General features: G+C 40.8%; 6 protein-coding genes across 6 annotated transcripts; 1 reads left to right on the top strand and 5 right to left on the bottom strand.

Moving 5' to 3' along the window:
* Positions 1-185: 185 nt before the first annotated feature.
* On the bottom strand, positions 186-3000 carry rnps1 (RNA binding protein S1, serine-rich domain). Its single transcript, XM_029509153.1, has 7 exons — positions 2938-3000; positions 2261-2407; positions 1907-2089; positions 1702-1807; positions 948-1101; positions 715-856; positions 186-578 (listed from the first exon to the last, which is right to left on the bottom strand). Coding segments are annotated over exons 1-7 (840 nt in total). The 5' UTR covers positions 2940-3000; the 3' UTR covers positions 186-472.
* LOC115047920 (uncharacterized) lies at positions 2988-6171 on the top strand. Its single transcript, XM_029509144.1, has 4 exons — positions 2988-3184; positions 3821-4500; positions 4640-4741; positions 4823-6171. Exons 2-4 carry the CDS (start codon positions 3865-3867, stop codon positions 5777-5779), a joined length of 1695 nt encoding a protein of 564 aa, XP_029365004.1. The 5' UTR covers positions 2988-3184; positions 3821-3864; the 3' UTR covers positions 5780-6171.
* A 1126-nt stretch (positions 6172-7297) lies between these two features.
* Positions 7298-11930, bottom strand: LOC115047924 (cytochrome P450 2K1-like). Its single transcript, XM_029509149.1, has 10 exons — positions 10645-11930; positions 10023-10306; positions 9770-9932; positions 9534-9684; positions 9167-9320; positions 8781-8960; positions 8405-8546; positions 8110-8294; positions 7860-8001; positions 7298-7782 (listed from the first exon to the last, which is right to left on the bottom strand). The coding sequence occupies exons 2-10, from the start codon at positions 10218-10220 to the stop codon at positions 7595-7597; spliced, it is 1503 nt and encodes a 500-aa protein (XP_029365009.1). The 5' UTR covers positions 10221-10306; positions 10645-11930; the 3' UTR covers positions 7298-7594.
* A 229-nt stretch (positions 11931-12159) lies between these two features.
* LOC115047921 (cytochrome P450 2K1-like) lies at positions 12160-25476 on the bottom strand. The gene is made up of 10 exons (XM_029509146.1): positions 25128-25476; positions 15637-15871; positions 15374-15536; positions 15083-15232; positions 14714-14874; positions 14220-14399; positions 13989-14130; positions 13366-13550; positions 13125-13266; positions 12160-13035 (listed from the first exon to the last, which is right to left on the bottom strand). Exons 2-10 carry the CDS (start codon positions 15844-15846, stop codon positions 12848-12850), a joined length of 1521 nt encoding a protein of 506 aa, XP_029365006.1. The 5' UTR covers positions 15847-15871; positions 25128-25476; the 3' UTR covers positions 12160-12847.
* On the bottom strand, positions 16660-21121 carry cyp2k16 (cytochrome P450, family 2, subfamily K, polypeptide16). Its single transcript, XM_029509148.1, has 10 exons — positions 20992-21121; positions 20373-20656; positions 20120-20282; positions 19885-20034; positions 19494-19654; positions 19108-19287; positions 18732-18873; positions 18437-18621; positions 18187-18328; positions 16660-18109 (listed from the first exon to the last, which is right to left on the bottom strand). The coding sequence occupies exons 2-10, from the start codon at positions 20568-20570 to the stop codon at positions 17922-17924; spliced, it is 1509 nt and encodes a 502-aa protein (XP_029365008.1). The 5' UTR covers positions 20571-20656; positions 20992-21121; the 3' UTR covers positions 16660-17921.
* LOC115047922 (cytochrome P450 2K1-like) lies at positions 22262-25133 on the bottom strand. Its single transcript, XM_029509147.1, has 9 exons — positions 24893-25133; positions 24630-24792; positions 24334-24483; positions 23965-24125; positions 23471-23650; positions 23240-23381; positions 22855-23039; positions 22614-22755; positions 22262-22524 (listed from the first exon to the last, which is right to left on the bottom strand). The coding sequence occupies exons 1-9, from the start codon at positions 25100-25102 to the stop codon at positions 22337-22339; spliced, it is 1521 nt and encodes a 506-aa protein (XP_029365007.1). The 5' UTR covers positions 25103-25133; the 3' UTR covers positions 22262-22336.
* Positions 25477-26070: the final 594 nt, after the last annotated feature.

Below are 26070 nucleotides of genomic sequence, written 5' to 3'. Positions count from 1 at the left end.
GCTGTTGTATAAAAACATGGTGAAAATCAGCAGCCTAGGGAGGAAATGTTTCTGAACTGTGGCCACACTATGGCAATGTTGAGTAAGCAGGTCATGCCAACACAAAGCCATGATGTTCACACCTAACACTGCTCAGCATCTTGAACTGACAGAACTATGAGACACGTTTCATCATATTTATTTGTCAAAATTGTCTAAAAATTCAGTACATGTTAGAAAGAAAATACACTTGCAGAGGAAAAATGGGAGGCTCTCAGGGGAATCTAAACTCAGCTGCTTCATGGGATCAACAGATGTAAAAAAAAAAAAAAAAAAAAATCACAATTTGGAAAATTTTTTAAAATGAACAAAAATATCCACTTCATACGCACAGGCAGATTTTTATGCTGACTACAAAGCAGATAATTTTATTTCTGATGACCCTGTAAACTGTCAATACAGATAATCCAGCTCTTTTGTCAATCTAAATGATCTATCTGGAGGAGTTGGAGCTGGAACGAGAGCGGTGACGCCTGCGACCAGGCGATCTGGAGCGAGAGCGGCGACGTACTGGGGATCGTCTCCTTGGAGAGCGCGACCTGCATGAACACAAGAAAGTAAACATTTGTGGTCTGCATGCAGATAATAAGCATAGTGAAAAATGGTGTCCAAATAAAAGCAACATTGTTACTGAATGTCCAATATATTTTGTAAAAATAAGGTCATGAGACTGACCGCCTCCTCATGCGTGGTGGGCTACGCCGCCACATTGGTGGTGGTGGGGGCATTCGGCGGGGTGGGGAGGGTCTACGAGGTGGAGGGCGGATTCGCTGAGTCAATACAGCAGATGCAGAGATTTCCTGTCCATCAATCTGCCCTATTAATGAAATAACACAGAAAATTATCCATCACAAATGCCAGGGGGAATACTACAAGACATAGGCACTGAGACAAACACCCTGGCCTACCTCCATCCATGTGTTTTAGGGCCTTCTGGGCCTCCTCAGGAGTCTCAAACTCCACATAAGCATAGCCCTTGGACAGGTGAGGGTGGAGCCTGTCAACAGGCATTTCAACCATTTTTATTTTTCCATAAGTGGAAAAGATCTCCTGGATGTGGTCCTGTACAAAACAAACAAACACTTTTCAGAATAGTGGATACCAAATTCCTTGATAACGTGCGTAGTTAAGAATTCTACTCTAGAACATATTTAAAAAAAAAAAAAAAAAAAAAACTGCTGAAAATAAGACAAATCCAATGTCAGAAATTATTTTATCATACTATATTTATGTATTTTATCAATCTAATTATACAATGCCAAATATGATTTTCTGCATAGCATGCTGTGTGAGGTAGTTTCATAATGTACAAACTTTTACCAGCTTTAAATTTCAACCTTCATAACAACTGCATTGTGGGTGAACGTTTTATACATCTTAGTCATTTTAATAATTACTTTTAAAATTTTACATCATTGAGAGCATGCTGCTTTGAAATGCTTGAATTACATGGAATAAGGCACTACCAAAATGTTGACAACAATCAGAGCACTCTGAGCTTCAATGTTGTTCTTCATAAAATTATGAGTGGCATAACAGAGGTTACATCCATCTTTACTTATAATCTATTAATGAAACTTGTTAGAAACCCTCTAATTAAAGAATAACAGCTTGAAAGCAGCAGAGACATACCCACAGCTATGAAACGTTTTCTCTGCTCACCTTGGTAACATTCCTGGTCAGCCGCCCCAGATGGACTTTAGTTGGTTTGGGGCTTGGGCTTCTTTTTCTTCGTTCCTTATCATCTCCCCTCTTCTGCGTTTTTGACCTTTAGAATTACAAGGGAATAAAATATCAAATTCATCACAATTTCAACAAACAAATACGCATATACTGTTCAAACTCTGCCTTAGAAAAAGTAATTTACGCAGAGCGTGAGCGACGGCGGTTGTCGTGGCGTCTGCGGCTGGGGCTTGGGGACCCAGAGGAGCTGGACGAGGACGAGGAGCGTGAGCTTGAAGAACCAGATCGACTGGAAGCAGATGAGCTGGATCCACTTGAGGACCCTGAACTGGAACCAGAACTGCTGCTTGAAGAGCTGGATCTGGACCTGGTCACAACAAAAAAAAAAAAAAAAACAACCAAAAATAAATTGCTAAATATTAAATTTGATTATGTCACATACATAATTTCAAATTAAACGGTTATTTAGTGGAACAAATTCTGAACCTGTTCAGTAATGTTTTTTAACCTATAAAAGAATAAAAGTACTGGAACAAACCTGCTGCTGCTACTGCCAGTGGAAGCACTGCGGCGTTTCCTTACTTTATCGCGTCCTCTTTCCTTGTCTCCTTCTTTGGTGCCACTCTTTTCCTTGCCTCTGTCTTTTGTTTTTTCTACCTCCTTCCTCTTTGTAGGAGATGGAGCCCTAAAATTGAATGTAAAATGCTATTAGATCTTATTCAAGATGATACATTTTTATAATTATTTGTATAATGTATATAATCAGAAAACAACGAATTGTCTTCAAATTGCCCTCTTTTGGGAAAAACCTCCCACAAACTGCATGCAAAAGACAGTGATACATAACTATATTTTTTCTATTGCGCTTTATTAAAACAAACAATTCTTAAAAAAAAATTGATTTAGAGATTATTTCACTTAAGTTGGAAGTGTAAACTTCTAGTTCACATAAAAATAAAGTGCACCCCTTACCGATAACAAACAAAGCGTTTCAACTTTCCCAACTTTACCGCTAGCAGCAGAAACTCGCCGCCATTGATTTCCTTCCAAACAAGAAACAGGCAGCCGGCAACTGAGACGGCTGTTTATACAGAATTGCGCCATTTATCGAGTTCACCCGCAACCACGAAACACGGCACGTTTTTTTCACAGTGGATAAACACCATGCTGCAAATGTATGGAATTCAAAAAAGGCTAAAAGATGGCTAAACTTACATTTCTTTCAAACGAAGTGATTTCGCTCCGAGCACTCGAGGGCTGAGAGAACGTCGCTGGATGATGACGACAAAAGCGGACGTTACGTAAGAGTCTGAGCGCCACTTACAACTCATTTGTTTGTTTTCGTTGACGGTGTCGGTGTGTATCTGTTTAGATGTTAGCTATGGCAAGTCGACGCATATGACCATGTTACCTGAATTCATTTGACGGAATAGGACACAACAATCAATCGCTTCTCGTGTCGGTGAGTCCTTCACTTTATGAATGGGACTGACTCTTATCGTTAGCCGGCGCAGCTAACTGGCTGAACATCTCATTACTTTACTGCCGATGTACCCTTGCCGCCACAGTGCAAAGTATTATTGCATTAATCTGTAGATCCGACAGACTAACAGTGCCCGGTGGAAAATTTAAACTCATATTTAAATTGTGTTATTCCGTTATTTTGTTGTTGCTTGTTATTCTTGGATTACGCCATGAAATGTTTGTAAAGTAAAGTCAAATGAAATAACAACCTCGTCGGCTAGTCACTGATGTATCAAGCAAAACATACTGTGACAGAACAATTGTTATTATATTATCATCTTCTTACTGTCTCATCCCAATCACAAAAGCCTAAATAAAACGTGTAAATTTGTCCCTGTTGTTTATGGCTCTTATGTGATAAAGTCAAATAAAATACAACATGGTTTCATAAGATGTACAAAAAACTTTAACTTCAAAATGGCTTCTTAAAAAAAATTAAGCTGATTTTTTGGCACGATGGCAAAAACATAAGGCTGTATTTATACTATGAATATGTCATGACCTTAACATTTAGTGATTTTATTTCTCTTTGTTAAACATGTGTCATTTACAGTTTTTATTATGATTCCTCTAGAGATTAACTGCCTGAGTTACAGAGCTGCTCTGGGTTGAGAGGCCATGGGTCGGCTGGATGATGCTGCCAAACACAAAGTGGTGGAGCTGCGGAAAGCTGGTTTGAGTTTTCGGAAAATCAAAGCTGTGCTGGAGCTGGAGAACATCAAGGTTTCTGCCCAGGCCATCTACCTGTTCCTAAGGGAGTTCCAGGGCAGGCCACCAGGAAGGGTCAGACCTGTGGAGGCAGGAAGCAGCAAAACAGTAGCACAGGTCCAAGCTCGAGCCGGGTCAGTACAGGACAACTGGAGTACCATTCATCTCCAGAACTTAATACGTGATGCATCTCACCATGGTGGCTTCACAGCAGCCACAGACTTTACAAAACAAACATCTGCAAATCCAGAGGCAAAGTCATCTGGGTATAAGGAGACCAGTGGAGGCACCAGGCCAGAACAGCAGCACGAAGGAGATAAGGAAGAAAATGACATCCAGATTGTTAGCGTCACCTCCCTTGCACAGAACAGCCAACAAACATTATCCCAGTCCACTGCATCAAGAGCAGAGACAGGTGCTGTGTCTTCCGCAATAACAGGTACTGGAGCATTCACGAGGAGGAGAGTCACACCTTCACCTGCCACCAACTCAATGTTGGCAGCTCGAAAGAGGCTTTTGGACAAAGCACTGTCACACAGGGTGAAGGTACCTATTTAAAATTCTTTCTAGTCATATTAATTAGGTGTTATATTTGGCATTATTCTACAGCATGACAGTTTTTGCCAAAAACTAAAAGCGTCATATTGTCTGTCATTCTTATCCTGCATTAATTGGTTTTTAACAGTCATACCATCAGATGGCATCATTGCTGAGGAGAGATCACTCAAGTGATGTGAGAAATGCAATACCTCAGCAGCCTGAAACGTATGACCTGACCACTGAAAAGGTGAGTCCTGATAAATTTGATATTTAATGTTTATGTAAAATTTCATTGTAACTTTAAAGACATCTTTTGAACGTTGTACAGACTGTTATAGAGGGTCAACCTGGAGCAGGCAGTGTCCAGAGGCGTTTTCTGACACAGAGACCAGGTCTGTCTGTCCGTTCCCTGCACCCTCCTCCTCGGATTGGCTTCCGTCTTCCTAATCGGCCGTCAGCTCCATTAACATCCTCATCTCCTGGAGGAGCAGTCATTCGCTTACAGACTCCTGGAGGCCAGAGTGCTACTCGTAGCGAAGGGAACCCAAGCCCACAGCAGGCAGTCCAGGACGCTGGAGGGAGAGGCGGCCTACAAGAGCAGATACACACCCTTGGCTCCGAGGTGCGCAGCTTGGGCCTGGCAGTGAAGATGTTGGTGGAGCAGCAGTGTCGCTTGGAGAGAGAGCAGTCTCAGCAGACACACATTCAGAGGCAGATCCTCAGCACTTTACAGAGTCTTGTCTCCAAACTGGGACCCTGTATCAGTTCTCAACAGCAGCAAAACAAAACTCCATCCCCCTCTGATTTGCCAACACCTTCTGTATCTACCTCTTACAGTCAAGATACCTTTAGCTTTAATCAAGGCACATACACTCAGTGCAGCCAAACCCAACCAAACTACAACTCATTAGAGAGTTTAGAAAATGTGGAGGCCTTTAAACTGTCGGGACTGAGCCCGACAAGCATGAATGGGTTTCCACCATGTAGCAACGCAGACAACCTCCCACTTACACACACACCTCCACAAGTACAAGCGTATGCAGCTGCATACACACATCAGAGCAGTCAAACACTCATACCGCCCTACACACAATCCTACACATCTACATACAACCAGTCCCAGTCTCAGAGTTACAGAATATCAGATAGCAAATCATCCGATTTTCCAAGCAGCTGCTCAGCAAGTAGTCTCCAGGACTGCAGTGTTTCCACTGAGCTGATAATGAACTCAAATCACTCTGGGCAGGATCAGCAGATTAATATTATCAAAGTGGAAGCACCATAGAGAACTCCAGTGTTTTGGGACAACAGGGGCTTAGATGTGCTCTAGACTGTCATTGGTATAATTATTGAAAACATATGTTTTACAATTAATGTGTGCTGTAGCATTTTTTTATTAGTATTTATTTATTTATTTCCAAGAGAGCACAAAAAGCAATAGAATAAAGGTATTCCAATACTTAAGTACAAATGTGGTTGTGTCTTTATCAGAGGCAGGAACCTAGACAAAGTGATGTATTTTGTGCAGGTACTTAAAGAAAACTTTTGTGAAAATCCTCAGTTATTTTGTATCAATTGATTTTGTACAACTAGGACTGGCAGTGCAAACTGTTACTTTTCATACTTCTCTACGAAATGAAAGAGTGTAATAATAAAGATTCCAATTTCAACGTGTAATAATTTTGGAGTCATGATTAACTTGTGCATTTAACTTAACTTGAAATAAGGATATTCATCGTCTAAAGCTGAAGCTTATAAATTGTACAGTTCATATTATTTCCTGCTTCCTTTTCCACGATGGATTATTGTCAAATTTGTCAGCAGGAGGCAGCAGCATCTGACCCTGCTGATAGCACATAACTCATGAGGTGAAGGATTAAGGATAACACCCAAAAACGGATGTCAGATCCAATTCGTCCTTTTTAAGTCCAGGTTCAAGTAGGTGAATAGGAGAAAGAACTCCATCTTGGCCAGGTTCTCTCCAATACAAGTCCTTGAGCTTGAAACAAGTACTGCCCTATATTCAAATAAATTTGTTTAATCTGATTTTATTTTTGGAATAACAAACAAATCATAGGTACCGTTCATCATAGGTAAAATTTTCTTCATTGTATTGAAAATGGCCTGGGTTAAAATAATTTATCCACTCATCCCACTGGAGTCCCCTAAAAGATGTAGGAACCAGACTGGACTTCTTTGCAAAGTAAGACAGTATATATATTTTTCTATCAACAACCAACACTGATACAGTGGTAAAGTTTAAGATTAAGAATAGCAGACTCTACAGCTCTGCCCATTGAAATGTTAAATATATATTTTAGCTATATTAGATAGAGATTAGATGATGAAAGGTTTACAAACTCAACAAGAGTTTGGTCTGTGACTTTGTTATGATTTGGTGCTATATAAATAAATCTGATTTGATTTTTGATTTTGATTTTAGTGATGGGTGAGTCAATTCTGAGGAACGTGAAGTTAGTGACACCTGCAGCCATTACAGGTGTGTCGTTCACGAAAGATCCGTTCATTCTGAACAAATCTTTTGTATGACTCGTTCGTAAGTCTTCAGTGACCAGGTAGGCTGAAGTGAAGAGCCACCTAGAATGAGAAATTTTTTAATGATCTGCAGATGAAGTAATCAGTCATTTCAACTTCAGTAGGCTATGGCCCCAAAGGGTGCTCAGTAGTTTAACAAAAGCAAACTTGTGAATTATGCCAAGTGAAGCAAACCATGTTGCTCGGCAGTCATTACTCAAATGACAGCTACAGCGTCATGCTGGTTCCAATGAACGAAAGACTTGAAAAAGGATTTTTCCATTTTACTGAACAAGATGAAAAGACATGAGTCAGTATAAATATCCAAACTATCCCATCACTACTTTCTACTAGCAGTTCAGACCACCATACAGACCGTGTCCAATGAAGAAGTTATTGTTTATGATCGCACGCATGCTAATGAGATTAATTTCATAGACAGATATAAACTTTATGACTACTACTTTAAAAGATAGATGATTGAATGAAGTGCATATGAGCACTGTGGCGGTTCTCACACACACTGTGGCATAAATTGGCAGTCAAGAAGTGTCCTCTGTCTTTGTTATTGGCGTCTGACAGCACACAGTTCATGAGGTGAAGGAGCCAGGGTGAAGCCCACAAGTGGAGAAAGATCCAGTTCATCTTCTGTAACTCCAGGTGGAGGAGTGAAGCGAAAGCGCTGGAGGAGGCTGGTGAAGAACAGGAAGAGCTCCATTCTGGCCAGGCTCTCTCCAATGCACACCCTGCGGCCTGCAAGAACAAGGAGCTGCAGCTGAGTTGAACATGACGTACGTCATCATAAAAGACAAAAGTCAACAATGTTATACCTGCAGAAAATGGCATGAAGGCATCTCTTCGAATAAATTTACCCTCCTCATCCAGGAAGTGGGAAGGGCTGAAAGTGTGCGGGCTCTCCCACTCACTCTCATCATACAGGACAGAAGTGAGGAGAGGAAACACAGTCGTTCCCTGGAGGTGAAAGGAGGAGGCAGCTCTTTGAATAAAAGAACCCGTAATGGGAAAACACATCCAACAAATAAAGTCTTATGTGAATTTGGATTGACTTGACAAACTGGCCTTCTTGATTCCATAACCCTGGAAGTTGACCTCTTTGCTGGTTTTGTGGGAAACAGCAATGGGGACGACATTGGCAAGTCTCTGTGACTCATGAATGACGGCGTCTGTGTAAGGCAAGTTCTTCCGGTCCTCTATTCGGACCTGACGGTTTCCAACCACCCGGCCCAGCTCGTCTTGGACCTGGTCTGAATGTACGTGGAATATAGATTTAATTTGATAAAAATAATTTATACTACTTTAACCCCACTTTCTTTGTGAGCGTCATAAGACGAGCCCAGGGATGTGATTTTTGCACCTTGAACATGAGGATATTTGGCCATGAAAAGAAGGCACCATCGAAGTGTATTTGCTGTGGTATCGGCACCAGCTGCAATCAAGTTTGTCACACTGTGCAACAAGTTGTCATCATGGTAGTGCGAATCCTTAATTTCAGATTCCTAGCAAGACAGAAAAAGATGAATTGGTGCCTCATGGTTGTTTGTCTCCACAAAAGAAAAAATACACTTTGGATATATTTGCAATCTGCTCCTTCTCCCCAAAGTCACATAATTCACTAAAAGATAGATAGATAGATAGAGATAGAGAGATAGATAGATATAGAATGGGACATATGGACAAACAGTCATTTTGTTTGATTTCATCAAAGAATATATATCTGTGGGACACCTCACCTCCAAACTTTGCTTACGGCTCAGAAAAGCGTCAACAAAACATCTGCATGTCTCAGGGTTTAGAGTTCCCTTCAGATCAGATATTATCCTTCTTGTGGAGGCATTAAGGTTTTTCATAATTTTCATCAAATCTCTCCAGTTTTTAAGGAAAGGGCCCAGCCAGGGTAATAAGTTGTATATCTGTAAAAATGAATAATGCACCATTAAAAGAAATGATTATGAGCTGTAACAATTAAGAGGCATGAATCCATGTTGGTTTTGTTTTCAATTCTATGAAATATTTCATGGATTCAACAGCAATATATATTTAATATCTAAAACCTATGTACTTTAATATGTATGGTGTATACAAATAAAGCTGCAATCAGCACGTCACTCGACAGTACCAGGATGGAAGGCGAGCCTGTCAGGTAAATAATCTCATGATCTCTTTCCACCATTCTCTGGAGGTCAGGGTCTGTGTATTCAAACCTCTTCCCAAACAAGAAAGTAGACATAATATTTGAAGCTGCATAGTTAATTGCCTGAGGGAAAGGATGAAGGTCAGATAAAAGTTATTCAAGGAAAAATAAATACTATGCAGATTAATATGTATCTCATAGCAATAATTCAATTTGGCCTAATATAAATAAAAAAAGAAAACTTTAACAAATGCATTCTTAGCAGTACAAAATGATATGCCTATAACATTCAGAGCTTGAGTGGTGTACTGCAGCCCATATCTCTGCCAATGCTTGAAGTTTCTGTCAGTTACCTTTGTGTTGTTCAAAATCTTCTGTCAGGTAGTGACATTCCTCAATTATCATTCTTTCACTAATCCTTCTGCCCATCCCAAAATCTTTCAGCGTTGTCAGAGCAAAACGCCGCATCTCTTGCCACGAGTTGCCGTTGGAAAATATTATCCCTGAAAACCAGTGGAAGCAACTTGTTTTCATACAAAAAAAGAAATAGAAGAATATCTCAAAGAAAATCTCACAAAATTTTCTTACCGTGTCCATTGTTCAAATCGTGGAATATGGGAGAAACCTCTCTGTCTCCAAACTCCTCAGCCTGGTTGACCAGAGCCTGTTTGACTGCCCTGTATCCTGCCAGAACTACCACCTTCTTAGGTCCAAAGTAGACTGTGAACACTGGTCCATATTTTTTAGACAGCTAAAAGTGTGAAGTGGATGAAGACTCAGTCATAAAGAAGAAAATGAATTTCCCGACTTACAAAGACAACATTTGTGAAACATTTCTCACATTAAAGAGAGAGCTGTCGACTCTTTTCAGATTCAACTGAAGTAAGTTGCCAAGCAGGGGAAGAGGTTTTGGTCCTGGAGGCTCCTGCTGATTATCTTGGGAGGTAAAGGTTGAATAAAGAAAGTGGAGGACCAGCAGGCCTACAATGGACGCCAACAGGGAGACTGAAATGGGCGAGTGAAGAAGATTTTCCAACATGATCGTATGATCACCATGAAGCTTCTCTCCAACTCCTTCGATTAACACAGATGTTGTGGTGTTCTCACAGAGAACTTAAGCATGAACTAACAAAAAAAGAAAAAAGGAAGACATGGCTTGTCACAGCACGCTTTGCGTTTTGCTTTAAACTGAATTCTGACTCAGTCACTTTTCCCTTGACTGCCTGTGAACACACTAAATAAATAAATGCTATTTAGCAAATGCTACTTGTACAGTGAAGTCAAACTTCATCCCCCAGTTGTTAGCTACCCTGCTAACCTACTAAACTAAACTAAAAAGATAACATTTGTTTCAAAACTCTTTAATAAGAATGTTAGAATGGGAAGACGGAGTTGACATGTCAAAGCTGTGCCTGCGGCGATAAACACTGTTTGATTAAAATATCAAAAAACTTAAAACTTACCAGACCAACTGCACTACTGTTGCACCCACAAAGAGTGGGAAATGCCAACAGGGTCCTAAAGGTTATAGCTGGCCGTGACCCAGCTGTATCTGCGTGAAAGCGAACATTGACAGTCCCCTCCTCCTTTTCGTTGTTGATGTGCGTGTGTGTGTGTTCTTTTGGGTTTTGTAAACATGAATACACCTTAAGTCTTAGCACAGGTTTAACCACTTCATTGTGTGGGAATGTGCAGCTCTGTCGAGTCGAGCTTCAAGTTTCAAGAAGAGAATGAGGAAGGGTGAAAAAGGGAGTTCATCAGTGAGTTCACACAGCTGAACGCTGAAGTAAACTCTACATTTGTCTCTAGGTCGCAAAGCGTCTCCCTTCCGGGGGCCTCCCACACCCCCCAGGATTTACCGGACAAGTTCAGGTTAAAGCACCGCAGCAGCTAATGCTGCAAAGTGAGGGGTGACAGAAAAAGATGGAGAAGCACTGACTGCCTCTGAGTTTCCAGTTCGAGAACAGCTGATTTGAGTCGGTTCAAAGAAGTTGAGCACATTCACCACGATTAGAAAAAAGACATCATGAATGGAGCCCCAATATTACGATTCACCATGGCAACAGGTATTATAGGCTAGATTCTAGCTGAAAAAGGAGAGAACCTCATTGGACTTTGGCAAATGGTTGATTCATTTACTTTCTCTTTTCATGAACTATACTACAGGTCTCTCTTCTTTAAAGCAACACATTTCACACATTGGTGTATTTTTAAATATAGCAGGTCAATTTCACAATTGTATTTAAGAGTTTGCTGTAAAATAAGGTAACCTACACAGAATAGCATGGTAGCCTATATATTCCTGCTGTGGCCCATGAGAGCACTAGATAAGACCTAGCTGGGTCCCATCATGAACCCATACAAGCAGAATCCTGTAGGCCGCAGTTGGGAGAAATCTGGGTTGCTCATATGGGTCATATATGGAGCCCATCAAGGGCCCATCATTAACCCATTTGGGCTAACACATGTGGGGCCTCTAGGGAAACTGAGGACCAAATTAGTTGGACCCCACACATCAGCCCAAGTGCACCCCGTTTGGGCCCCGTGTGGGTGTGCTGACTGGGTAGTGCTTTCATCAGATATAATAGGCCTAGGCCGAAATTTCCTTTCATATAATCTCAGATATATTTACTTAGCTGTGCCAGGTGTTTTTAAAGCACACTGAAACATAATACTCATCCACACAGATTTACTAGTTCTCTTAGAGGGACATGACAGGTGAAGCTCAAGCTTTCTTGAAGAAAACCTTCTCCCAGCCAGCCAGGAAGGGCGAGAGAAGTTACCTCACTTTATGCAGCAGAAAATTCAGAGTTTCCCTCAGTTCAGGGTTAACAAACTCAGAATTTAAACAGAACCTGCTTTCTGAAATGAACCCCAGGCGCCATATTATTACTATTACTATACAACTATTATTAGAAGTAGTATTTTTAATAGTAGCAGACATAAAGCAGGCTATGCCATGATAAATCTCAATGTCATTACACTGGGAACATACATTGTCCACCTTTAATTGTGGGTACAAGACAAAACTTGACATGGACAGCTAGTGCTCAGTTTGTATTGTCACAAATTGTAAAGGCATTTTCCCCTGAGAATTGTTCCACTTGATCCAACTGGTTTTTCTTTCATTAATCTGGCTGGGAGCCACCTTGAAATGTTGAGTTTGAATTTCACTGGGCAGTCCAGCCGTGAAGGCACTAAATTTTTGGTAAGTCGCCTTTTCACCATCTTTTCAACGGCATTAACAACAGTAACTCTACACCTCAAGCAGTACCACAGAAACTAATCCAACAGCCAAACCTAACCCTATGAGCCAGTTTCCATACGCCACCAACTGATACACTAACCCAACCATGCTAGCCTTTGCTAACGAAATGTATGCCCACATCACAGTAATGACTATGACTCTCTGCTGTTCCTGATCCTGTAAACCCCTCTACTCAAAATTTGTTTACAGCGAATAAATGTTGTGGTTTTTACAATTTTACAAAACTAATTTTGGTACAGTTTGAAGAAAAGTGAAAGTGTTAAATATATATTTTAGCTATATTAGATAGAGATTAGATGATGAAAGGTTTAGCAGCTGTCTCTGTTAAGTAGTATGCAATCCAGACGTTAAAAACAAAAAATGTGAGCGGGGCCATTTATACATCTCTGACCGGATATTCACTGACGACTAACGGCGCACAGCTTGTGAGGTGAGGGGCTGAGGGTGAAGCCCACAGCCGCAGTCAGATCCAGTTCATCTTCTGTAACTCCAGGTGGAGGAGTGAAGCGAAAACGCTGGAGGAGGCTGGTGAAGAACAGGAAGAGCTCCATCTTTGCCAGACTCTCTCCAAGACACACTCTGCGACCTGCAACAAGAAGGAAGAGCAATCATGTGTATTCCAATGGAAACTATTTCTTATCTGCAATGATCAAACATCTGACAGAGCTGTTATACCTGCAGAAAAGGGCATGAAGGCATCACTCCTGATGAACTTCCCCTCCCCATCCAGGAAGTGGGAAGGGTTGAAGGTGTGTGGGCTCTGCCACTGAGTCTGATCAGTCAGGACAGAACAAAGGAGAGGAAACACAATAGTTCCCTGGAGGCAAAAGTAGAGGAAGAATGAGAGTACTTATCAATGCCCGAACCACCAAAGACAACCTGTGAAGGAGTATTGAATCCAATGTGAAGAACTAGCCTCTTTGATGAAGTAACCCTGAAAGGTGACGTCTCGAGCGGTTTTGTGAGGAATAGCCAAGGGGGCGATGTTGGCAAATCTCTGTGTCTCATGGATAACAGCATCTGTGTAAGGCATGTTTTTGCGATCTTCCACACGGACCTGACGGTCTCCAACCACTCTGCTCAGCTCCTCCTGGACCTGGTCTGCAGCCGCAAAATAAGAAACTGATTTTCTTTGTCTGCAGTGTCATTGTAAAAGGCTTCATTATTATTCATTATAATTAAAAGGTGCTCTACAATATTCAAATATTGTTTGAATAAATGCTATTAACCAGCTGTCAATGACCTGAATATAAACCAAATAAAATATTTGAAGTTAAATTACTGGATTTTCACATTTATTCATTTATTTGTGAAATAACGTTTTAAGCTTATTTTTGTATTTCAACATATAGAAATATAGCAATGCAAAAATAAATACGTGTACAAATAACTCTTGAAATGCATAAATGTATGAGTATGTAAAAACAACAAAAATATGTTCAGATATTTCTTTCTTCATGTTCTCCCCTTGAACCTTTTTGTCCATTTTTTCCCCCAAAGGTCAAATGGTTCAGGTTAGGGGTTCATTTCTGTCCTTACCCTGTATTCGTGGATATTTGGCCATAAGCAGCAAACTCCATTTCAGTGTAGCCGCTGTGGTGTCAGTACCGGCAGCAAACAGGTTTGATATTGTGAATATAAAGTTTTTCTCATTGAAATGAGAGTTCACAACACACAACTCCTAAAAGAAAAACATCTACCTGGTTATTGATTGGCATGTGCAACAGTGCTGTGTTTTGTGTAGGACGAAGAACAGAAAATGTGCCTCACCTCTTCTTTCTGCTTGCGGAGGAGAAAACAGTCAACAAGCCCCCTGCATGAGTGAAGGTTCAGTGTCTGTTTCAGATGTGTGACCAAATTTTTGATCTCTTTTAAATTCATTTCTGCGTTTTTTAAAATCAGCTGCCGATTTTTTGTCCACCTGACCAGCCTGGGAAATGTGTTATAAAGCTGTGACACAACAATGAGAAGAACAGATATTCTTTAAGTCATTGTGCTCCAAACAACAAAGCAGGTACATGCTTTCATTGAAATGTAAAAATATTTTTTTTACACATTAAAAAGCTCATTTTCTTTCCATGTGCCCCATTAATGTAAAAAGATAAGTTAATATTTTTTATTGCCAAGTCTGTGCAGTTACCATCTGTTTTTAAAGCTACATTTTACAGAGACAAACAACTCGATCGTGTTGTTCATTCGATTTTTGCCATAAAGTAGTAATTATATCCAACTTCAAAAGCTTCAGCTGCACACATCCAGCTTACCTGGATTGATGCAGAACCTGTCAAACGGATCGTCTCATTTGCTCTTTTCACCATGTTTGTAAATCTGGGGTCATCGTACTCAAACCTGCTTCCATACACAATCGAGCTGATGATATTGGATGTTGCGTAATTCAAAGGACAACTTGTGTCCAGTGGTTTTCCTTTATGAGACAGATAGACAATTAAATGATCAAGCTGAAGTACAACAGAGTACAACTTAGAGTCAAAATTTAAAACTCTGAAAGTTGGTCATTATTTGACAGACCATCAATTATATTTCCTGATAAGTTAAGAAATATCCCCTCATAACAGGTTCCTCACACCAACTTTATGTGGATATTTGTACATCAGAATATTTTAACCTCCTACCTTTGTGCTTCTCAAGCATTTGGATCAGATAAAGGGACTCCTCCAAGATTTTCTCCTCAGCCATTTTTTTGCCCATACCAAAGTCTCTGAGAGTAGTGATGGCAAATCGTCTCATCTCCTTCCACGAATCTCCGTTTGCGAACAAAATTCCTGTTGAACATGCAAGTTACAAACAAATCTCTTTGTCTGGAAAAAAAAAAAAAAAAAACCCAAAAAATTCTGATATCAAACAAATTCAAAGTTCTGCAAATATTTAAAAGTATATTCAAGGTTTTGGAAAGGGCGCCATACCATGACCTTGAGTGGTATCATAAAATATAGGCGAGATATATCTGTCTCCAAACTCATCTGCATAGTTAACCAGAGCCTCTTTGACTGCCTGGTATCCAGCCAGGACCACCACTTTATTGGATCCAAAATAAACCGTGTACACGGACCCGTATTTCTTCGATAGCTGGGAGATTAAAAGATTGTGAATATTTTAGCAAAAATATCTAAACTAGTTTGTCATGTTTCAACATAGTTTTGTATTGGATTAGGAGTGTTCAACTTACCTCACACAGGGATTGGTAGGGCCTCTTGAGGTCAAGCTGTAAAAGGTTGCCAAGCACAGGAAGACGCCTTGGCCCTGGAGGCTCTTTTCCCTTTTCCTTAAAGGTGAAGCTCGTAGAAATCAGGTAAAGGGCAAGCAGGGTAAAGACGCCGCCCAACAGGATGGTGGGACTCGGGGAGGAAAAGGAAGCGAATGTATCCAGAAGATCCATTTGGTGTGCTGCTGTTGATGCTCTCCTCTGACTGCATGAACACTAGGCGTTTTGCTCTGACAGCAGCTGTCCTAGATACGGCTGATTCCTGTAATCCACACCCACAGACACTCCTCCTGCAGTGCTTGTCAACCTGCTCTTGTCTCATCTGTTGCTTGTTTGTTCATTTACCTGTCAGTTGACCATCCCCCTTTGACAGATTGTGTTTTGAGGTCGAGCCTGTGGTAATTGTGCCCTTTTGGACAATCTATGACCAAAACCTAATTTTCTAGTTTTTCTTACGCCCGACGTCTCTGTGCCTCTGCTAGATGATTTTGTGTTTTGTATTTTTGCTCACACTTTGCTCACATGCTGCCTTGTGGAGACTTGTGCCACAACAAAAACCCTTGTAGCTGTAACTATTCAAGTACATCAAGTACATGAGAGGATGCCAAAGATTTTATGCCAGGTGTTTTTAAAGTACACTGAAACATAATACTCATCCACACAGTTTTTCTGGTTCTCTTAGAGGGACATGACAGGTGAAGCTCCAGCTTTCTTGAAGAAAACCTTCTCCCAGCCAGCCAGGAAGGGCGAGAGAAGTTACCTCACTTTATGCAGCAGAAAATTCAGAGTTTCCCTCAGTTCAGGGTTAACAAACTCAGAATTTAAACAGAACCTGCTTTCTGAAATGAACCCCAGGCGCCATATTATTACTATTACTATACAACTATTATTAGAAGTAGTATTTTTAATAGTAGCAGACATAAAGCAGGCTATGCCATGATAAATCTCAATGTCATTACACTGGGAACATACATTGTGCACCTTTAATTGTGGGTACAAGACAAAACTTGACATGGACAGCTAGTGCTCAGTTTGTATTGTCACAAATTGTAAAGGCATTTTCCCCTGAGAATTGTTCCACTTGATCCAACTGGTTTTTCTTTCATTAATCTGGCTGGGAGCCACCTTGAAATGTTGAGTTTGAATTTCACTGGGCAGTCCAGCCGTGAAGGCACTAAATTTTTGGTAAGTCGCCTTTTCACCATCTTTTCAACGGCATTAACAACAGTAACTCTACACCTCCAGCAGTACCACAGAAATACTAATCCAACAGCCAAACCTAACCCTATGAGCCAGTTTCCATACGCCACCAACTGATACACTAACCCAACCATGCTAGCCTTTGCTAACGAAATGTATGCCCACATCACAGTAATGACTATGACTCTCTGCTGTTCCTGATCCTGTAAACCCCTCTACTCAAAATTTGTTTACAGCGAATAAATGTTGTGGTTTTTACAATTTTACAAAACTAATTTTGGTACAGTTTGAAGAAAAGTCCACAACAGCTTTGCAGTAAGTATAAAAATACACATGTGCTGTAGCTGTCTCTGTTAAGTAGTATGCAATCTAGAGGTTAAAAACAAAAAATGTGAGTGGGGCCATTTAGTAAGTAAGACAGTATATATATTTTTCTATCAACAACCAACACTGATACAGTGGTAAAGTTTAAGATTAAGAATAGCAGACTCTACAGCTCTGCCCATTGAAGTGTTAAATATATATTTTAGCTATATTAGATAGAGATTAGATGATGAAAGGTTTAGAAACTCAACAAGAGTTTGGTCTGTGACTTTGTTATGATTTGGTGCTATATAAATAAATCGGATTTGATTTTTGATTTTGATTTTAGTGATGGGTGAGTCAATTCTGAGTCAATTCTGTTGCTCGGCAGTCATTACTCAAATGACAGCTACAGCGTCATGCTGGTTCCAATGAACGAAAGACTTGAAAAAGGATTTTTCCATTTTACTGAACAAGATGAAAAGACATGAGTCAGTATAAATATCCAAACTATCCCATCACTACTTTCTACTAGCAGTTCAGACCACCATACAGACCGTGTCCAATGAAGAAGTTAATGTTTATGATCGCACGCATGATAATGAGATTAATTTCATAGACAGATATAAACTTTATGACTACTACTTTAAAAGATAGATGATTGAATGAAGTGCATATGAGCACTGTGGCGGTTCTCACACACACTGTGGCATAAATTGGCAGTCAAGAAGTGTCCTCTGTCTTTGTTATTGGCGTCTGACAGCACACAGTTCATGAGGTGAAGGAGCCAGGGTGAAGCCCACAAGTGGAGAAAGATCCAGTTCATCTTCTGTAACTCCAGGTGGAGGAGTGAAGCGAAAGCGCTGGAGGAGGCTGGTGAAGAACAGGAAGAGCTCCATTCTGGCCAGGCTCTCTCCAATGCACACCCTGCGGCCTGCAAGAACAAGGAGCTGCAGCTGAGTTGAACATGACGTACGTCATCATAAAAGACAAAAGTCAACAATGTTATACCTGCAGAAAATGGCATGAAGGCATCTCTTCGAATAAATTTACCCTCCTCATCCAGGAAGTGGGAAGGGCTGAAAGTGTGCGGGCTCTCCCACTCACTCTCATCATACAGGACAGAAGTGAGGAGAGGAAACACAGTCGTTCCCTGGAGGTGAAAGGAGGAGGCAGCTCTTTGAATAAAAGAACCCATAATGGGAAAACACATCCAACAAATAAAGTCTTATGTGAATTTGGATTGACTTGACAAACTGGCCTTCTTGATGCCATAACCCTGGAAGTTGACCTCTCTGCTGGTTTTGTGGGAAACAGCAATGGGGACGACATTGGCAAGTCTCTGTGACTCATGAATGACGGCGTCTGTGTAAGGCAAGTTCTTCCGGTCCTCTACTCGGACCTGACGGTTTCCAACCACCCGGCCCAGCTCGTCTTGGACCTGGTCTGAATGTACGTGGAATATAGATTTAATTTGATAAAAATAATTTATACTACTTTAACCCCACTTTCTTTGTGAGCGTCATAAGACGAGCCCAGGGATGTGATTTTTGCACCTTGAACATGAGGATATTTGGCCATGAAAAGAAGGCACCATCGAAGTGTATTTGCTGTGGTATCGGAACCAGCTGCAATCAAGTTTGTCACACTGTGCAACAAGTTGTCATCATGGTAGTGCGAATCCTTAATTTCAGATTCCTAGCAAGACAGAAAAAGATGAATTGGTGCCTCATGGTTGTTTGTCTCCACAAAAGAAAAAATACACTTTGGATATATTTGCAATCTGCTCCTTCTCCCCAAAGTCACATAATTCACTAAAAGATAGATAGATAGATAGAGATAGAGAGATAGATAGATATAGAATGGGACATATGGACAAACAGTCATTTTGTTTGATTTCATCAAAGAGTATATATCTGTGGGACACCTCACCTCCAAACTTTGCTTACGGCTCAGAAAAGCGTCAACAAAACATCTGCATGTCTCAGGGTTTAGAGTTCCCTTCAGATCAGATATTATCCTTCTTGTGGAGGCATTAAGGTTTTTCATAATTTTCATCAAATCTCTCCAGTTTTTAAGGAAAGGGCCCAGCCAGGGTAATAAGTTGTATATCTGTAAAAATGAATAATGCACCATTAAAAGAAATGATTATGAGCTGTAACAATTAAGAGGCATGAATCCATGTTGGTTTTGTTTTCAATTCTATGAAATATTTCATGGATTCAACAGCAATATATATTTAATATCTAAAACCTATGTACTTTAATATGTATGGTGTATACAAATAAAGCTGCAATCAGCACGTCACTCGACAGTACCAGGATGGAAGGCGATCCTGTCAGGTAAATAATCTCATGATCTCTTTCCACCATTCTCTGGAGGTCAGGGTCTGTGTATTCAAACCTCTTCCCAAACAAGAAAGTAGACATAATATTTGAAGCTGCATAGTTAATTGCCCGAGTGTTGTTGAACGCTTTACCTGAGGGAAAGGATGAAGGTCAGATAAAAGTTATTCAAGGAAAAATAAATACTATGCAGATTAATATGTATCTCATAGCAATAATTCAATTTGGCCTAATATAAATAAAAAAAGAAAACTTTAACAAATGCATTCTTAGCAGTACAAAATGATATGCCTATAACATTCAGAGCTTGAGTGGTGTACTGCAGCCCATATCTCTGCCAATGCTTGAAGTTTCTGTCAGTTACCTTTGTGTTGTTCAAAATCTTCTGTCAGGTAGTGACATTCCTCAATTATCATTCTTTCACTAATCCTTCTGCCCATCCCAAAATCTTTCAGCGTTGTCAGAGCAAAACGCCGCATCTCTTGCCACGAGTTGCCGTTGGAAAATATTATCCCTGAAAACCAGTGGAAGCAACTTGTTTTCATACAAAAAAAGAAATAGAAGAATATCTCAAAGAAAATCTCACAACATTTTCTTACCGTGTCCATTGTTCAAATCGTGGAATATGGGAGAGACCTCTCTGTCTCCAAACTCCTCAGCCTGGTTGACCAGAGCCTGTTTGACTGCCCTGTATCCTGCCAGAACTACCACCTTCTTAGGTCCAAAGTAGACTGTGAACACTGGTCCATATTTTTTAGACAGCTAAAAGTGTGAAGTGGATGAAGACTCAGTCATAAAGAAGAAAATGAATTTCCCGACTTACAAAGACAACATTTGTGAAACATTTCTCACATTAAAGAGAGAGCTGTCGACTCTTTTCAGATTCAACTGAAGTAAGTTGCCAAGCAGGGGAAGAGGTTTTGGTCCTGGAGGCTCCTGCTGATTATCTTGGGAGGTAAAGGTTGAATAAAGAAAGTGGAGGACCAGCAGGCCTACAATGGACGCCAACAGGGAGACTGAAATGGGCGAGTGAAGAAGATTTTCCAACATGATCGTATGATCACCATGAAGCTTCTCTCCAACTCCTTCGATTAACACAGATGTTGTGGTGTTCTCACAGAGAACTTAAGCATGAACTAACAAAAAAAAAAAAAAAAAAAGGAAGACATGGCTTGTCACAGCACGCTTTGCGTTTTGCTTTAAACTGAATTCTGACTCAGTCACTTTTCCCTTGACTGCCTGTGAACACACTAAATAAATAAATGCTATTTAGCAAATGCTACTTGTACAGTGAAGTCAAACTTCCTCCCCCAGTTGTTAGCTACCCTGCTAACCTGAACTAAAAAGATAACATTTGTTTCAAAACTCTTTAATAAGAATGTTAGAATGGGAAGACGGAGTTGACATGTCAAAGCTGTGCCTGCGGCGATAAACACTGTTTGATTAAAATATCAAAAAACTTAAAACTTACCAGACCAACTGCACTACTGTTGCACCCACAAAGAGTGGGAAATGCAAACAGGGTCCTAAAGGTTATAGCTGGCCGTGACCCAGCTGTATCTGCGTGAAAGCGAACATTGACAGTCCCCTCCTCCTTTTCGTTGTTGATGTGCGTGTGTGTGTGTTCTTTTGGGTTTTGTAAACATGAATACACCTTAAGTCTTAGCACAGGTTTAAACCACTTCATTGTGTGGGAATGTGCAGCTCTGTCGAGTCGAGCTTCAAGTTTCAAGAAGAGAATGAGGAAGGGTGAAAAAGGGAGTTCATCAGTGAGTTCACACAGCTGAACGCTGAAGTAAACTCTACATTTGTCTCTAGGTCGCAAAGCGTCTCCCTTCCGGGGGCCTCCCACACCCCCCAGGATTTACCGGACAAGTTCAGGTGAAAGCACCGCAGCAGCTAATGCTGCAAAGTGAGGGGTGACAGAAAAAGATGGAGAAGCACTGACTGCCTCTGAGTTTCCAGTTCGAGAACAGCTGATTTGAGTCGGTTCAAAGAAGTTGAGCACATTCACCACGATTAGAAAAAAGACATCATGAATGGAGCCCCAATATTACGATTCACCATGGCAACAGGTATTATAGGCTAGATTCTAGCTGAAAAAGGAGAGAACCTCATTGGACTTTGGCAAATGGTTGATTCATTTACTTTCTCTTTTCATGAACTATACTACTGGTCTCTCTTCTTTAAAGCAACACATTTCACACATTGGTGTATTTTTAAATATAGCAGGTCAATTTCACAATTGTATTTAAGAGTTTGCTGTAAAATAAGGTAACCCACACAGAATAGCATGGTAGCCTATATATTCCTGCTGTGGCCCATGAGAGCACTAGATAAGACCTAGCTGGGTCCCATCATGAACCCATACAAGCAGAATCCTGTAGGCCGCAGTTGGGAGAAATCTGGGTTGCTCATATGGGTCATATATGGAGCCCATCAAGGGCCCATCATTAACCCATTTGGGCTAACACATGTGGGGCCTCTAGGGAAACTGAGGACCAAATTAGTTGGACCCCACACATCAGCCCAAGTGCACCCCGTTTGGGCCCCGTGTGGGTGTGCTGACTGGGTAGTGCTTTCATCAGATATAATAGGCCTAGGCCGAAATTTCCTTTCATATAATCTCAGATATATTTACTTAGCTGTGCCAGGTGTTTTTAAAGCACACTGAAACATAATACTCATCCACACAGATTTACTAGTTCTCTTAGAGGGACATGACAGCTGTCTCTGTTAAGTAGTATGCAATCTAGACGTTAAAAACAAAAAATGTGAGCGGGGCCATTTATTTATTTATTCCATTGACAGGATATTCACTGACGACTAACGGCGCACAGCTTGTGAGGTGAGGGGCTGAGGGTGAAGCCCACAGCCGCAGTCAGATCCAGTTCATCTTCTGTAACTCCAGGTGGAGGAGTGAAGCGAAAACGCTGGAGGAGGCTGGTGAAGAACAGGAAGAGCTCCATCTTTGCCAGACTCTCTCCAAGACACACTCTGCGACCTGCAACAAGAAGGAAGAGCAATCATGTGTATTCCAATGGAAACTATTTCTTATCTGCAATGATCAAACATCTGACAGAGCTGTTATACCTGCAGAAAAGGGCATGAAGGCATCACTCCTGATGAACTTCCCCTCCCCATCCAGGAAGTGGGAAGGGTTGAAGGTGTGTGGGCTCTGCCACTGAGTGTGATCAGTGAGGACAGAACAAAGGAGAGGAAACACAATAGTTCCCTGGAGGCAAAAGTAGAGGAAGAATGAGAGTACTTATCAATGCCCGAACCACCAAAGACAACCTGTGAAGGAGTATTGAATCCAATGTGAAAAACTGACCTCTTTGATGAAGTAACCCTGAAAGGTGACGTCTCGAGCGGTTTTGTGAGGAATAGCCAAGGGGGCGATGTTGGCAAATCTCTGTGTCTCATGGATAACAGCATCTGTGTAAGGCATGTTTTTGCGATCTTCCACACGGACCTGACGGTCTCCAATCACTCTGCTCAGCTCCTCCTGGACCTGGTCTGCAGCCGCAAAATAAGAAACTGATTTTCTTTGTCTGCAGTGTCATTGTAAAAGGCTTCATTATCATTCATTATAATGTAAAAACAACAAAAATATGTTCAGATATTTCTTTCTTCATGTTCTCCCCTTTAACCTTTTTGTCAATTTTTTCCCCCCAAAGGTCAAATGGTTCAGGTTAGGGGTTCATTTCTGTCCTTACCCTGTATTCGTGGATATTTGGCCATAAGCAGCAAACTCCATTTCAGTGTAGCCGCTGTGGTGTCAGTACCGGCAGCAAACAGGTTTGATATTGTGAATATAAAGTTTTTCTCATTGAAATGAGAGTTCACAACACACAACTCCTAAAAGAAAAACATCTACCTGGTTATTGATTGGCATGTGCAACAGTGCTGTGTTTTGTGTAGGACGAAGAACAGAAAATGTGCCTCACCTCTTCTTTCTGCTTGCGGAGGAAAAAACAGTCAACAAGCCCCCTGCATGAGTGAAGGTTCAGTGTCTGTTTCAGATGTGTGACCAAATTTTTGATGTCTTTTAAATTCATTTCTGCGTTTTTTAAAATCAGCTGCCGATTTTTTGTCCACCTGACCAGCCTGGGAAATGTGTTATAAAGCTGTGACACAACAATGAGAAGGACAGATATTCTTTAAGTCATTGTGCTCCAAACAACAAAGCAGGTACATGCTTTCATTGAAATGTAAAAATATTTTTTTTACACATTAAAAAGCTCATTTTCTTTCCATGTGCCCCATTAATGTAAAAAGATAAGTTAATATTTTTTATTGCCAAGTCTGTGCAGTTACCATCTGTTTTTAAAGCTACATTTTACAGAGACAAACAACTCGATCGTGTTGTTCATTCGATTTTTGCCATAAAGTAGTAATTATATCCAACTTCAAAAGCTTCAGCTGCACACATCCAGCTTACCTGGATTGATGCAGAACCTGTCAAACGGATCGTCTCATTTGCTCTTTTCACCATGTTTGTAAATCTGGGGTCATCGTACTCAAACCTGCTTCCATACACAATCGAGCTGATGATATTGGATGTTGCGTAATTCAAAGGACAACTTGTGTCCAGTGGTTTTCCTTTATGAGACAGATAGACAATTAAATGATCAAGCTGAAGTACAACAGAGTACAACTTAGAGTCAAAATTTAAAACTCTGAAAGTTGGTCATTATTTGACAGACCATCAATTATATTTCCTGATAAGTTAAGAAATATCCCCTCATAACAGGTTCCTCACACCAACTTTATGTGGATATTTGTACATCAGAATATTTTAACCTCCTACCTTTGTGCTTCTCAAGCATTTGGATCAGATAAAGGGACTCCTCCAAGATTTTCTCCTCAGCCATTTTTTTGCCCATACCAAAGTCTCTGAGAGTAGTGATGGTAAATCGTCTCATCTCCTTCCACGAATCTCCGTTTGCGAACAAAATTCCTGTTGAACATGCAAGTTACAAACAAATCTCTTTGTCTGAAAAAAAAAAAAAAAAAAAAAAAACCCAAAAAATTCTGATATCAAACAAATTCAAAGTTCTGCAAATATTTAAAAGTATATTCAAGGTTTTGGAAAGGGCGCCATACCATGACCTTGAGCGGTATCATAAAATATAGGCGAGATATATCTGTCTCCAAACTCATCTGCATAGTTAACCAGAGCCTCTTTGACTGCCTGGTATCCAGCCAGGACCACCACTTTATTGGATCCAAAATAAACCGTGTACACGGACCCGTATTTCTTCGATAGCTGGGAGATTAAAAGATTGTGAATATTTTAGCAAAAATATCTAAACTAGTTTGTCATGTTTCAACATAGTTTTGTATTGGATTAGGAGTGTTCAACTTACCTCACACAGGGATTGGTAGGGCCTCTTGAGGTCAAGCTGTAAAAGGTTGCCAAGCACAGGAAGACGCCTTGGCCCTGGAGGCTCTTTTCCCTTTTCCTTAAAGGTGAAGCTCGTAGAAATCAGGTAAAGGGCAAGCAGGGTAAAGACGCCGCCCAACAGGATGGTGGGACTCGGGGAGGAAAAGGAAGCGAATGTATCCAGAAGATCCATTTGGTGTGCTGCTGTTGATGCTCTCCTCTGACTGCAGCTGTCCTGAGGGGCGTAGTATGAAGCGGGATTAGTGTTTTCGCCAGCTGTGTTGAGTTAAAAGACGCTCCCGTGGCACGAAGGTGGCTTTCTCCTCAACTGACTTCTGCTGCGAACACACACAAACAAACAAACCGACTTTCGGGTTAAAGTCCGCAATTAAAGGCGCCGCCCCTGCTTGAACACGGTACCCCCGTTCGTCGGGGATTTGGGTGACCGTATTATTACAGCTGCTCTTCGGAGGGAGATCCTCTCTATGAGCGGTACAGATTCTCAGCTCAGGGAAGATGTTACTTATGCAGTGTTGTTGAACCATGTGGAGGGAATGCGACCACAGGAAGCCATGCACCGCCAGTCACAGGATGTGTTTTATTATTTATTACAGTTCTGCCTTTCCTGGGAAGAGGAAAGGTCACAAGTATAAAATGTCAATCATGCTTAACAAAACATTTCAAAGTAGCATTTACTGCAGTATCCTTTTCCCTTTACTCCAGTTGCTCGATCTCAAGTTTCTGTTTCTTGATTTTTTTCAAGCAACAGAGATGAGAGATGAGTGAGATAGACTTTTATGTTGGTGTACTGTGTTCTTGGTCAGGATTACTTTAAAAAAGTAGGCACAGGACTGAAATGATAAAACCCTTACCACTTGTTTTTCTTCTGTGGGCCTAGAGGTGGAGGCCACAGGCTGAGGGGAGGGTTGCACAATACCCCCTTCCTGTGACATTAATGAGCAAAAAACATATTTATAATTTTAAAAAGATGTATTTTAAATCCTTATTTAGGTTATTAAAATATCTACGCCAAATGTACCTGATACAATGTACAATACACTGAAAATGTCTCCTAATCATTGATCTCCACCTGTGGAACACTTTAAGAGAAACGAATAAAGTGGATTCAACACAGCAAACAAAAATGAGAGTACATGACAA

The sequence above is a fragment of the Echeneis naucrates genome, chromosome 8, assembly GCF_900963305.1.
Source record: "Echeneis naucrates chromosome 8, fEcheNa1.1, whole genome shotgun sequence".
In the NCBI taxonomy this organism is placed as follows: Eukaryota; Metazoa; Chordata; class Actinopteri; order Carangiformes; family Echeneidae; genus Echeneis; species Echeneis naucrates.
This window is presented reverse-complemented; position numbering and strand designations above follow the sequence as displayed.